This window comes from Saimiri boliviensis, chromosome 4, assembly GCF_048565385.1.
Source record: "Saimiri boliviensis isolate mSaiBol1 chromosome 4, mSaiBol1.pri, whole genome shotgun sequence".
Taxonomy (NCBI): domain Eukaryota; kingdom Metazoa; phylum Chordata; class Mammalia; order Primates; family Cebidae; genus Saimiri; species Saimiri boliviensis.
In genome coordinates, this window is record NC_133452.1 from 17,509,068 (window position 1) to 17,524,115 (window position 15,048).

The window sequence follows — 15,048 nt, forward strand, 5'->3', positions numbered from 1 at the left end:
GTGATTCTACTTATAAAAGGTATCGAGAGTAATCAAAATCACTGAAAAGAAAATATAATGGTAGTTGCCAGGGGCTGAGGTGCAGAGGGAATGGCTAGTTGTTGTTTAATGGGTATATAGTTTCAATTTTGAAAAATGAAAATGGTAGAGATCAGTTGCACAACAATATGGAAATACTTAACACTACTGAACTGTATACTTAAAATGGTTAATGTGTTACTTTTTATATTATGTGCATTTTAGCACATTTAAAACTTAAAAAGTTAAACTACATTCAAAAGGGACATGTCCCAAGATCCCCAGTAGATGCCTGAAACCACTGATGGTACTGAACCTTCTTACTGTCTACTAGGACACATTTCTGTTCATGTCCTCTACCCACAAATATGATGAAATCTTAAGCATTTTTCATCTTAACTAAGCACTTATCGTTTACTCTGCCCATAACTTTTCTTAAGGTATGACAGCCAAACTACCATGTCTTTTTTCCCCATTTTTTACAGTTTCACAGATAAAAGATTTATTCTTACCATGGATCTTAGCAATCTCAGATTTTTTTTTCATTTGCTTATTGAAAACTTTCATCTTTTTGCTTAAAGGAAGCACTTCACAGCCTCTCTTTAGCATGTCCAAATTGCCCGTTATCACCGCACTTGTACTTTTTGGTCATTATTAAGTAAAATAAGGATGACTTGAGCGCAGGTACTGTGATACCTCAGCAGTTGATCTGATCACCCAGACAACTATGAAGTGACAAGCAGGTGGGTCAGGTAGAGTAGACAGCATGAATAACTCGGGCAAAGGGATGAGTCATGTTCCAGGCAGGATAGAGTGAGACAGGCTAAGATTTCATTACACTACTGAGAATAGTGTGCAATTTGAAACTTATGAATTGTTTCTTTCTGGGATTTTTTGTGTAATATTTTCAGACCACAGTTGACCCTAGGTAACTGAAACTGCACATAAAGAGGGACCATTTTAGTAAAAAATTTATATATAATTAGATTCTTCTGAAAATACACACTTTTGTTTTACAGAACAAATTTTACTTTTTGTCACTTATGTGATTGGGAAACACTGACATTTAAATTGTTACACTAGGAATAGTGTTTATACACTAAGAATTAGACTCATGTCAGTTGTGCCTCATTCTGTTGCAAGTAAACAAAATTAATTTTAGATGATTTAACCAAGAAGAAAGAGCTGTTGAAAGTATACTATGTGTCTTAATGTATAAGAAAAAAAAAGCCAGCTGGGCAAGAAAGACTTAACTCAGCAGGCCTGCAGTGCTCAGATTTTGTGTTTCAAAGAAGAGCCCTGTCTTTCAGAATGGACCCTGGCTGGCTACTGGGAGGTAATCTCTGAGCCCTTAGAATATTCTCCCCTAAGAGAGGGGTTTTCTGTGCCTGAGACCTTGAGCCACACCATATTTATAGTGAACTTCAGTTTTTATGTGTGCCTGGGGCCTTGGCCATGCTGTACCACCTTGATCAGATCTTTTTATGTTAACAATGTGATTTGGATTAATACTTCTTTAGCTGGGGTTGAGAGTGTGGAGAGGGCTGGCATCTGAGTAGCTAAGTCACATGGATGGATACTGCTTGCCTATGTCATAGACTCCCCAGTAGAAACCCTGGACACTAAGACTCAGGCCAGATTCCTTGGTTGAGTACACTTCACATGGGTTGTCACATGTCATTGCTGGGAAAAATAAGTCCATCCTTATGTGGCTCCACTTGGAAGGGAGATGTTACTCACCTCTGAAAGCCTGTGCAGTTTCTCCTGGACTTCACTCCATGTATCTTTTTGCTTTTCTGATTGTAATCTGTATCTTTTTGCTACAGTAAGCTGTAACCATGAGTACAGCAGCATTTCTGAGTTCTGTGTCCTTCTAGGGAATCATCAAGCTTGAAAGTGTCCTTGGGAACCCCCAACACACTGACTAACATAGTTCTGAGAAAGACAGAGTCAGAATGGCTCTTGGGACTTCAGAAGTACACCCTGATGAAACCAGTCACTAGGTCACTGCCATGGAACAATGTGACCCCAGATATCTTCTGTACCCAACCAGAAAATATGACGGGTGCAGCTCAGGTCACTCACGTAACAAAATAGGGTGTATCACAAATGTAACCACTGGGGGAATCGAGACACAGATATGACTTGAGCTGGCTTGTGTCCATGCCAGGATACATTAGATACGTTAGTACATATGGTGCTTCTGTTATTCCTGTTTTAGTCTTTCTTAAACCCACATTTGTAAGTTAGTAAAGTTAGTCTTTCTAGTAGAGTAACAGTCACTTCAACTGATCAGTCAATACTTTTTCTACTGATAATAAATAAACATCACATTTATAAGTTTATGTATTATTCAGGAAAAATTTATGTTAATGCCATCATTTTTATACTAAGCTTCCTCTCTAACAAGGTGACGCAAAGTGTAAAATCCTGGGCTCAAATCCCAGTCACTTAGTGTCTCCGAGATTCAGATTTCTTGTTTTTAAAAAGAGAGTAGTGTTCCCATAGTTAGTAGCTGTGCATATTAAACAAGATAGCAGATGGGAGTCCACATACTAGCTCTCAGCACATGTAGATATTTAACAATATTTTATTCATTTTTTCTTCCCTTCCTATTTCATTATCTTATTCCTTTTATCCTTATTAAATACCTGCTAAATTTGAATGTATAAATATCAAAGCCATAGGAATACCTACTAAATGTTGGAATTCATATATTGTATGTCATCTATACTAGCACTATGTTGTCCTCATTCCTTTATGCACCAACATTTTTCATTTCATATATAATTTTTAAATGTGAGAACATTTTTAAATTTTCATTTCCTATTGTATTAGTCCATTTTCACACTGCTATAAAAAATACTTGAGACTGGTTAATTTATAAAGGAAAGAGGTTTGATTGATTCACAGTTTCACATGGCTGGAGAAGCCTTAGAAAACTTACAATCATGGTGGAAGGCAAAGGGGAAGCATGCATCTTCTTCACAAGGCGGGAGGGAAGGGAAGTGAGTGCAGGAGAAACCTGCCACTTTAAAAACCGTCAGATCTTGTGAGACTTAACTCACTCTCATGAGAACAGCATGGCGGAAGTGACCCTCATAATCCAGTTCACCTCCAAGCAGGTTCCTCCCTTGGCATGTGGTGTTTATGGGAATTAAATTTGAGATGGGATTTGGGTGGTGGGAACACAGAGCCAAACTATATCACATACCAAATAGTTATTTTTGATACAATTTTTTCATCAAATTATTCTCTTAATCTCTTCCACATTAGGAATGGAATTGTTTCTCAGGGCATAAAGTTAACATCCAGCATAGCCAACATAGCTATCCTATCATGAATAAAAATATGAAACAGATGGTGGATAAGGGTTAAATGCATACTGATACCTATTGACTGGTAAAGAGACACAAGTTACTCACACACATATGTAATGTTAGAGAATGGATTAGTTTCCCAAAATATAGTAAATGGTCAGTAAAAATTATGTCAAAGATGAATAGCTTCCCTACATTTCATAAGGTTCAAGAAGAAACATTTGCTCTCCTCTAAGTCCAAAGAGAAAGGGAATGAATCTCATTACATGTCATCAAGGGGGCTCCTGTGAGAAAAATAAAGAGGTAGGAGGATAAATAGATGACACCACTCTGTGAGGTCTGCTACACTCGTGAGTCCACCGAGGCTACAGCCAGGCAAGGCCAACTCTCCAGCAACAGAAGCCTGTGCTTTTTCCCTGAGTTGATAGACTTTTTGAGACCAGAAAACCCTTCTAGAGCCAGAACTTTGAGTTTAGATCTAGTTTGAGGAAAGCTTCTAGAAGGGGTGGCGCAGAAGAAATTACTGCTTTTGCTTTTTGTTCACTCTCACCTCCCTCTCCCATCACCCGGTCAGAAGGTCTGCTCTTTGAACCACCTCAGATTCAGCCTGAAACATGTCTTGGTTCCATGGGAAAATGTGCTAAATAGGACTGGGAAGGCCAAAAGAGACTATCATTTCCCCAAACATGGTACAAAAAACAGGAGAGCTTATCACAATTTCCCATTAATGAATAAAAATAATTGTGGTCTTGAAAACTGCTTGAGAGATTTCTATCTGTCTTTATTTTCCATTAAGTCAAGATGCAATCAATTATCTGCATTTCTAACTCTCCCTTTTGACCTTCAGCACTATGACCCAAGTCTTGCCCAAATCACCATATTGGTGTTAAAATATTTGTACATGTGACAGAAGAAACATTTTAGCTGAAAGATTTTCTATTAAAGCATCATTCCAAAAATTAAATGTGAGGTAGTCATCATAGTAAAGGCTCCCTAGTTGTTTGCTATATATAAACAATACCTTATACAAACTGGAATGACAAAACTTGTCAAGTTATTAGTCATTTTTTTTTCATTCTGGTGTAAATGAAGGTTCTTTACTGGTTTCACACAATATTTATATTCATTCATTCATTTAGTCAGTCAGTCAGTAAGTCAGCAAGCAAGCCAGCAATATATATTAAGTGCCTGCCACATGTTTGACAATGTTTAGGTGAGTTCACTTACCTGGATTTAAGAGCCATGTATAAGCAGAAAAAATTTTGCAAAGAACAAAGGGATCAGGACTGAGTAGTAAATGACCAGTTAGGAAGAAGAGAGGAGAAAGAAAGAGAAAGCCTTATGAACTAGGCAGTCTGGTCACAGAGTTTTGGGTAGGAACAGATTAGAGAGAGAATGGTATCTGAAATCTCCCATGCCGAGGAGCCAGCGGGCTGCTGAACTGTTCAGTTGTCACTGCTGATTGGAAGGCCAATTCCAGGAGCCTTGTGCAGGGAACAGTGGAGGGAGAAGGAAAGCATGTGACGCATGAATAGCAAGAGAGGAGAAAAACAAGAGAGGCAGAAGTGAGATAAAAGAACATGTTCCTCCAAGTGGCAGACACCTGTGTATTTTTAAAATCAGAACAGATGAATGCCTTGGAATCATTAATATTTCATGAGAATTCCTTGCTTTCCTTACTTTTTGCATATTTAGGTTAACAATACATGAACAATTTAATTTCCATTTGCTCACTGAATATATCAAACGTTTATGAACTTGTTCCTCATTGTTTTGCTTTATTTAAACAACTTGGGTACAAATGAATACTTCGAATGATAAATAGACTGCACTTTTAATGACCATGTATGGCTAATACAATAATTTTGATTCTTATTGCACCAAATAGTTTTCTTTGTAAAGGCTTCTTTTATTCTGATTAATTTTATTTATATGCTTAGAATATAAAGTCATTATTACATTTTTGCTATAGAATTAAGAAGCAGTGTGAATGGCGGAATTTAAAAGAGAATAATCAAAAATGAAAACTTATTTTTGTGCATGCATTTCAGAGCATGAGAGCAAAATGTGTTCAGCTGTTCACTTTATAGCAAGAGAAAAATACATTTTAAATTAGAATTGTACCATTCAGACATTATAATTCATGCAGTCATAAGAGAAACAGCTCTCTATATCAGTTGGTAGGGGAAGAAAGTCACATTTCATCCAAACATTTGGTGTTGTGTCTTACATAGTACATATTATTTTTTAAAGAAAGAAAGACAAGTAAAAGTTAGAAGGGGGGTGGGGAGGTGGGAAGAGATAGCATGGGGAGAAATTACAGATACAGGTGAGGGGACGGAAGGCAGCAAACCACACTACCATGGGTGTACCTATGCAACAATCTTGCATGTTCTTCACATGTACCCCAAAACCTAAAGTGCAATTTAAAAAAAGAAAGAAATTGAGCATTAGGTCTTTAACAAGATTCAGTAGGAATCAGAAAACTATAGAGTTTGAATTCAGATGATAAATTGAAAATAAATTCTGATTCTGTGATAAATCAGTGAACACTTCCCCTCTTCTGACCATCAACATTGGCATGATGGCTTCTTTACTTTCTCTTGAGCCAAGATAGACCCTAATTCAATGTTTGATGAATTCTAGTATATTGAGTATTTTAATAACCTTCATAAAAAAAATAAAAAGATGCTCCATGAATTAAAAATAGGCTTTGGCTTATTTTTCCAGCAGTGGTGATGGATTTGCACTATTTGGTCTGTACTCTTGTGCTTATGATCTTTTGAGTTCAATGCCATACCAAAAGAAGGTTCGCTAGATTTATCAGGCTGTACAACACAACAAAACAGCTAACTATCCAAAAGGAAGATTAAAACCTGCAACGTTAGCTATGCCAACAGTGCTCCTCCAGCAGGTCACTAAGCTATGAGGTTGCTGTGGTGAGAATGTCCAGTAGAAGGACTGCACCTTGTTAAGCCCCAGTAATGTGACTCACACAGAGTGAAGCTGTGAGGTTGGTCCATGCAGCACTTGCTCTGCTTTTATGTCCTGCTACAATCTCTCTTATCTTTCAGGTTGCTAATACCCTCTTTTCCTTCCCTTATCCCACACCATCCTGCCCTTGTCAAAAATCAGTTTCTAGAAAGAAGCTAGTGTATACAGTAAGGCTCAAGCACTAAATCTTCTGACGTTTTTGAATGTCAAGTTTTATCTCCACTGGATTGTTTTTCTTCTCACAGTTATCAAAAGGCAATTGGTAACTATAACCAAAATAAAGAATTAAAGTATATAAAAACTTCTCCTACAAATTTCATCACCGTAAGTAACAAAGGTGAGACAGACAGAGAGAGAGAGAGAGAGAGAGAGAGAGAGAGAGAGAGAGAGAAACAGAGAAACAGAGAGGGAAGAGATACTTTCTGCATTTATTCCTCTTTGCTTTTACAGCGGAAACCTCCAATGGTGGTGGATGATCTTTTTGAAGACATGAAAGATGGTGTTAAATTGCTTGCCCTTCTGGAAGTCCTGTCTGGGCAGAAACTGGTAAGAAATTTTTTGTGTGATCATACTTGTCAAATTGTTGCCATTTGGAATTTGGGGACTGTGGGGTTGAGAGTGTTAAGATGTGCTGCCCATCAAAATGAAAGTTATTTGTTGTGGTTGGTAGTGTACTGAAATCACTTGTCTGCTGTCACTTCTAGGAGCAAGGAATATATTTCCCTTCTTGCATGGTATACAAGAAGGTTAGTTGCAAATTATTGTCTCCCTCACTTTAACTGTTTGCCTTCCATTTAGAAAGGAATGTTAGTCCATATCTGTGTATTTATATAGTTATTTGTTAAAAATTAAGCTGGAAACCAGAGTGGCACTTTTCATATTCTTGTTGACATCATCCATCATCCATCATCTGTAGCAAGAACAGCCTGTTCAGAGTTGTTTTTATGTGCTGTGGAACCAGCAGAGTGAAAAACAACATTGACAGTGAGCTAGAAAGTGTATATTCTACATTGTCAAATAATAAAATATTTTTCTTGCCTATCTCTTTTTCATTTCAGAGTAGTAGAGCAATAAGTAGTTTGTAAACATAAATTATTAAAAAATAATGTTTACCGTAATTTGGAAAAAGAAATTCAGGAAATAATTTTCAGGATGTTGGATAACACACTAGACACAGGGTTCAAAATTGGAAGTCCCTTTTTTCTTTATCACTTGCATCTTGGCAATAATGGCACAATCATTATTACTTGGATAATTGAGTTTTTAAAAGAACGTTTTTCCTTCTTTAAAATTAATTGCCATTCACTTTGTACAGGGAGCCCTCAAATAGCTTTTGTAAAAGTTGTTTGTTGAAAAACATAAATTGGTAATAATTTTGCATCAATCATTTGGACCCTTAGGTAGCAGATGCTTCTGGCACCCCATGTCCCATCTCAGCTACATCAGTGGTAGACATTCCCACATACTCTGACAGCTTCTTTCTTCAAGTACTGGTAGTATCTCTCTGGTTTTCTGCCTCAGGGCTTTTATCAAAGGCACAAGTTGCACAGAGCAGCTCTGAAGTGTTGGGAAGTTAGTGGAAACAAAGGACCCTCAACCAATGGACATGGGAGTCTATGAATAAATGCTTCACCCTAAACTTTTTAGGGTAATTCTGAGACAAGCAATTCTGAGGCATATTGTACACATGCCTTATACAGTTCCCCATAGGGTCACCAGTGGGATTGAATTCCAGTTGCCAGTAGGGGTAATCCTCAATAGTACATCCTTTGTTAGCTTTTCCTCCTTCCCTTGTCTCACACTCCACACATCTTCATTCTTGCTGCCTGAGATCACCTCCCCAGCAAGCTACATGTGCCCAAGTACTTGTCACAAGCTCTGCTTTGGAGAAAATCAAGCTGGACATATGTGAACAGGCAATTTGTAATGTATATAGACATATGCATGAGCTAAAGAAACTAGATAAGCTTTAGGATGTGGGAGTCATTAGACTGAAATATATACTCCCTTGATTATCTGATGTAACTGACCATTGAGATATATCCTCCTGAATTAAGCTATTTTTTCTTTTTGAGATGGAGTTTTGCTCTTGTTGCCCAGGCTGGAGTGCAGTGGCATGATCTTGGCTCAGTACAACCTCCACCTCCCAGGTTCAAGTGATTCTCCTGCCTCAGCCTCCTGAGTAGCTGGGATTACAGACATGCACCACCATGCCCAGCTAATTTTGTATTTTTAGTAGAGACAGGGTTTCGCCATGTTGGACAGGCTGATTTTGAACTCCTGACCCAAGTGATCCAGCTGTCTTGGCCTCCATGTAAATATTCATATGGATATTCAAGAAGTTTTTGTGTCATTCTAAGTGTCATTATAATTCAGACATTATACTTCATGGTACCATACAGTGTACAGAAATCTTGATGGGAATTTAACTGCCAGGCTAAATTATTCTAGAAAAAGATTATATTTTTGACATGACAATTCTACTTCTGTTTTAAGTGCCCTACTCATTCAGACATAGTTAGAATTATGGGATCTTAAAGCATTCTCATTTAACAGATAGGGAAACTGATGCATAGAATGGCAGTTTATGATTTAACCTTTATTATGTATTTATATTGAATTCTTCAAGAGTCTGAATTAGATAAAATAAAATCATTCCAAAATTATAAATATGCTGTGGCAAAGGTTATTCAAATTTTGTACTTGCATGCATTATGGTTCAGGACCACACTAAGATGAAGAGAAGCATTTAAAGGGATGAGCATCCTAGGCATTCTTTTAGAGCTTTTCAAAGGGATAATATGAGCAAGAGTGTTTCCATTAAGTACAGGGTTCTAAGTAAGGTTCTATTGCATAATTTCAGAATTCCTGAATAATGTTCACATAGATTTTGTCACAGTTCACAAAGATTCTGGATCTGATCATGATCATCTGAGAATTGTGGCCAAATGGCTTAGCATCCTTTCTATTTCAGCATCTTAGGGGAAGAGTGGAATTTCAATGTCCTAGTACCTTTAATAGCACATTGTGACTCCTTCTCTATGATTATTTAAGGTATTAGGGAATTATGAAAAATTAAAATTACTATTATTAGATTTTTCTACGTCCCTGGAATATTATTTGTGAAACATCTATTCTTTGCATGGATCAGTAATTATATAGCTAAAATTGCACATACACATATGAAAACTAAATTTACCATTGCACTTGAGTTTTTAAGAATGTGAGGAATTACTATTGAAACATTAGAAACAGTAGGAGCAATATGAATAGATATTAAGGACTGCAGAGAAACTTCTTTCTTATCTATTTTGCTAACCTTCTCTGCAGTATTTTTGTAAAAGACTTGAACATTTTGCCTTGCAAGAGAAGGGTAATAATCCATTTAGAAATGAATGATGGACACTTAGAAAATACTGAGTGTCAAACTTAACTGTATGTTCACCAGGTGACTCTGTTAGTCATTGATCATATATTTAGAGTAGAACTCAATTCTCCAACGGTATTTGTTATTGTCCAATAATCATTCAGCTAACATTTCTGGAGTCCCTATTATGAATAAGGCACTATCTTACGCCCTCTAAGAAAAAAAAAAGAGATACTTGAGATATGATCAGTGACTTCAAAGAGATTATAGCCTAATAGAATAATAATTTTGTTATAATAGGTTAAGTTGTTTAACAATAGATGCAAATATGTAGTGGAACAATACAATAAATGTTTGTATCTTTCTCACTTAGCCAGGATATAGCTGAAGCAGAAAAGTAGAGAGAAAGTATTTTTCCTGCTAGATATCAGATCTTACAGTGAAGCTGTATCACTTTAGACAGTGTGGTCTTGTACAGATATGAGCATATTTACAAATACCATTGAGTCCAGAAACAAGCCAAGGCATTAATGGAAGCTTAGTATGTGTCAAAGGCAGATGTCATATATAGGAGTGCAGAGTGGGGAACTGTTCAATAAATGGAACAGCTCAAAAGAAACTTTACAAGCCAGAAGGAATTGGTGTTCTATTATTAGCCTCCTGAAACAGAAAAATTGTCAACCAAGAGTTTCATATCCAACAAAACTAAATTTCATAAATGAAGGAGAAATTGTCTTTTCAGACAAAGAAATGCTGAGGGAATTTCAGCTGGTCCCTCTCCAGACAAGCCTTATAAGAAATGCTAAAAGGAACTCTAAATCTTGACATAGAAGGTTGATATGTACCTCTTGAAAGCATAAAACTCATAGAGCATGTAAAACAATAACATAACAAATAAAGTATCAAGGTTACAATTAACGTGATGACTGGAACACAACCTCTCATCTCAGTATTAACAGTGAACATAAATGGCCGATATGCTTCACTTAAAAGATACAGATTGGTAGAATGGATAACAAAATGACAAACCAAAATATTAACAGACTTACCTAACACGTGAGGATTTATATAAACCCCAGATAAATGAGTGGCAAAAAATGTTTCATGCAAATGAAAACAAAAGTGAGCAGGAGTAGCTATGATATCAGATAAACAGATTTTAAAGAAGTAACAGTCAAAAAAAAAGACAGAGAAGATCATTAGATAATGAAAAAAGGACAAATTCAACAAGAAGATATTACAATTCTAAATATATATGTGTGTAACTCTGGAGCTTCCAGATTCATAAAACAGTTATGTTAGACCTAAGAAATTTGATGGACAGCAACAAAATAATTGTAGGGGACTTCAACACTTCGCTGATATTACTAGACAGATCATTGAGGTAGAAAGTCAACAAAGAAACAGCGGATTTAAACTACACTCAGAACAAATGTACCTAACAGGTGTTTACAGAACACTTGACCCAAGAACTACAGAATATATACACCCTTCTCATTAGCACATGCAACATTCTCCAAGATAGACCATATAGTAAGTCACAAAATAAGTCTCAATACATTTTAAAAAGTCAAAATTATATCAAGTATTTTCTCAGACCACAGTGAAATGAAACTAGAAATCAACTCCAGAAAGAACTCCCAAAACTATACAAACACATGAAAATTAAACAATATGCTACTGAATGATTTTTGAATGAACAATGAATTCAAGATGGAAATTTAAAAATTATTTGAAATGAATGGTAATAGTGACTCAAGTTATCAAAACCTCTAGGATACAGCAAAAGCAGTGCTAAAAGGAAAATTTTTAGTGCTAAATTCCTACATCAAAAACTGCAAAATCACAAATTGGCAAACTAACATCATCTAGTTCTCAAGGAAATACAGAAATCAGAACAAACCAAATCCAGATCTAGTAGGAGAAAATAAATAACGAAGATCTGAGTTGAACTAAATGAAACTGAAACAAATTAACAAAAAATACAGAAGAGTAATGAGAAAAAAGCTTTGGTCTTTACAAAGATAAGCAAAACTGATAGACCATTTGCTAGATTGACCAAGAAGAGAAAGATTTAAATGAGCTCAATTAGAAATGATAGTGGAGACATTACAACGAATACCACAGAAATACAAAAGTTAACTCGAGACTACTATCAACACCTCTATGCATACAAAATAGAAAATCTATATAAAATAGATACATTTCTGGAAACACAAAACTCTCCTAGGTTAAATCAGGATGAAATAGAAACCCTGAACAGACCAAAAACAAGCAGTGAAAACTGAATCAGTAACAGAAAAATTGCTAACAAAAACCCCCAGGGCCAGATGGGGTTCACAGCTGAATTCTACCAGACATTCAAAGAAGAATTGGTTTTAATTCTACTGAAACTATTCCGTAAGATTAAGAAAGAGGGACTCCTCCCTAACTCATTCTAAGAAGCCAGTAGCAACCTGATACAAAAACTAGGAAATGATATAAAAAAATAAACTACAGATCAATACCCCTGATGAACATAGATGCAAAGATACTCAACAAAATACTAGCAAACTTAATATAACAGGATTATCAAAAGATAATATACCATAATCAAGTGGGTTTCATCCCAGGGATGCAGTAATGGTTTAACATATGTAAGTCAATAAATGTGACACATCATATAAACAGGATTAAAAACAAAAACTGTATGGGCATTTCAAAAAATGCAGAAAAATCATTTGATAAAATCTACCATCTCTTAATGATAAAAAAAACTAGGCATAGAAGGGATGTATTTCAAAATAATAGAAGCCATATATGACAAACCCACAGCCAACATCATACTGAATGAGAAAAAGTTGAAAACATTCCCCTTGAGAACTGGAACAAGACAAGGATGCTCACTTTTATCACTTCTTTTTAACCTATTACTGGAAGTCCTAGTCAGAGTGATCAGGCAAGAAAATGAAATAAGGGGCATCCATATTGGAAAAGAGGAAGTCAAACTATCGCTGTTTGCTGATGGTATGATACCTAGAAAACCCTAAAGATTCTTCTAAAATTTTTGGATTTTATAAGCAATCAGTAGAGTCTCATGTCACAAAATCAATGTACACAAGTCAGTAGCACTCCTATATACCAACAGCAACCAAGATGAGAATAAAATTAGTAACTCAATTTCTTTTATAATAGATGCAAAAAATGTCCAGGAATGTACTTAACCAAGGAGATGAAAGATCTCTCTGCAAGGAGAACTACAAAACACTGCTGAAAGAAATCATAGATAACACAAAAAAATGGAAACACATTTCATATTCATGGATTGGAAGAATCAATACTGTGAAAGTGACCATGCTGTCCAAAGAAATCTACAGATTCAATGCAATTCCTATCAAAATACCAATGTCATTTTTCACAGAATTAGAAAAAACAGTTCTAAAATTTACATGGAACCAAAAAGGACCCCAACTAGCCAAAGCAATCCTAAGCAGAAAGAACAGTCTGAGGCATCATATTATCTGACTTCAAATTATACTACAAGGGTATAGTTACCAAAGCAGCATGATACTGGTTAAAAGTAGACACATAGACCAGTGGGACAGAATAGATGACTCTGAAATAAAGCCAAATACTTATGATCAAATGATCTTTGACAAAGCATACAAAAACATAAATTAGATAAAGGGCATCCTATTTAATAAATGGTGCTGGGAAAACTGGATAGTTAACATATAGAAGAATGAAACTGGACCCCTATCTCTCACCTTATAAAAAAATCAACTCAGGATGGATCAAATGTTTAAATCTAAGACCTGAAACCATACAAATTCTAGGGGGGAAAAAAAACTAGAAAAAATATTCTAGACATTGACCTAGGCAAATAATGTTTGACTAAGACCCTAAAAGCAAATGCAATGAAAATAAAAATAAATAGACCTAATTAAATTAAAAAGCTTCTGCACAGCAAAAGAAATTATTATCAGAGAAAAAAGACCACCCACAGAATGGGAGAAAATATTTGCAAACTATGCATCTAACAAAGGACTAATATTCAGAATCTACAAGGAACTCAAACAAATCCGCACAGAAAAAGACAAGCAATATAATAAAAAAGTGGGCAAATGACATGAATAGACAGTTCTCAAAAAAAGATACAAATGACTAACACACATGAAAAAATGTACAACATGATGAATCTGGGAAATGCAAATTAAAACCACAATGAGATATCACCTTACCCCTGCAAGAATGGCCTTATTACAATGTCAAAAAACAATAGATGTTGGCATGGAAGTGGTGTAAAGGGAACGCTTATACACTGCTGATGGGAATGCAAATTAATGCAACTTTTATGGAAACATGGTGTGATTTCTTAAAGAAGTAAAAGTAGATCTACCATTTGATGCAGTAATTCCACTACTGGGTGTCTACACAAAGGAAACGAAGTCATTATTTCAAAGACACCTGCACATGGACCTTTATTGCAGCACAGTTAACAATTGCAGATGTGGAACTACACTAAGTGACCTCTGACCAATGAGTGGATAAAGAAAATGTGATATACGTACACCATGGAATAGTACTCAGTCATAAAAAAAAGAATGAAATAATGTCTTTTGCAGCAATTTGGATGGAGCTGGAGGCCATTATTCTAAACAAAGTAATTAAGGAATGAAAACTTAAAAATGTATATTCTCATTTATAAGTGGTAGCTAAGCTATGGGATCATGAAGGCATATGGAATCATATAATGGACTTTGGAGACTCAGAAGGATGAGGGTAAGAGGGGAGTGAAGGATCAAAAACTAAATATTGAGTACAATGTACACTACTTGGGTGACAGGTTCACTAAAATTTGAGACTTTGCCACTATATTATTCATTCGTGTAACCAAAAACCAATTGTACTCTAAAAGTTATTGAAATTTAAAAAAAAAACGGAACAGAAAATAAAGTTCATTCTAACAGAAAAAGGTAAAATTGAATTCTTTTCTTATGGCCTATACAAAAATTAAATCTACATGAATTAAGGACCTACTGGCAGTAGCACTTTAAACTCTTAGTAGAAACCATGGAGTGAATATCTTTTAGACATAGGGATAGGAAAACAATTATTCAATAAGACACAAAAAATATTGACAAAAAAGATTGCTATATTTAATATTTTTAAATTAAGGCTATCTTAAAAATTAAAAACCTTTTTAAAAGGTGTCAGAAGTTACAAACTTGTTCAAGGTATTCACAAGTTATGCTGTAAAAGGATTAAATCAAGAATATATAAAATACATCTTAAAAACAATATGGGTGCAAACAACCCAAAGGAAAACCTAGGCAACAGATATGAAAAGGCGTTTTACGGAGGATATAA

At 35.5% G+C, this 15,048-nt stretch overlaps 1 protein-coding gene across 22 annotated transcripts in view; it reads left to right on the plus strand.

Moving 5' to 3' along the window:
* Nucleotides 1–15,048, plus strand: part of SYNE1 (spectrin repeat containing nuclear envelope protein 1) — a 518,258-nt gene that overhangs the window by 94,169 nt on the left and 409,041 nt on the right. For all 22 annotated transcript variants that reach the window (XM_074397242.1, XM_074397246.1, XM_074397241.1 and 19 more), the window contains exon 4: nt 6,783–6,878. In XM_074397242.1, coding sequence (XP_074253343.1) covers nt 6,783–6,878 — 96 coding nt within the window. The remainder of the gene's footprint in view (nt 1–6,782; nt 6,879–15,048) is intronic.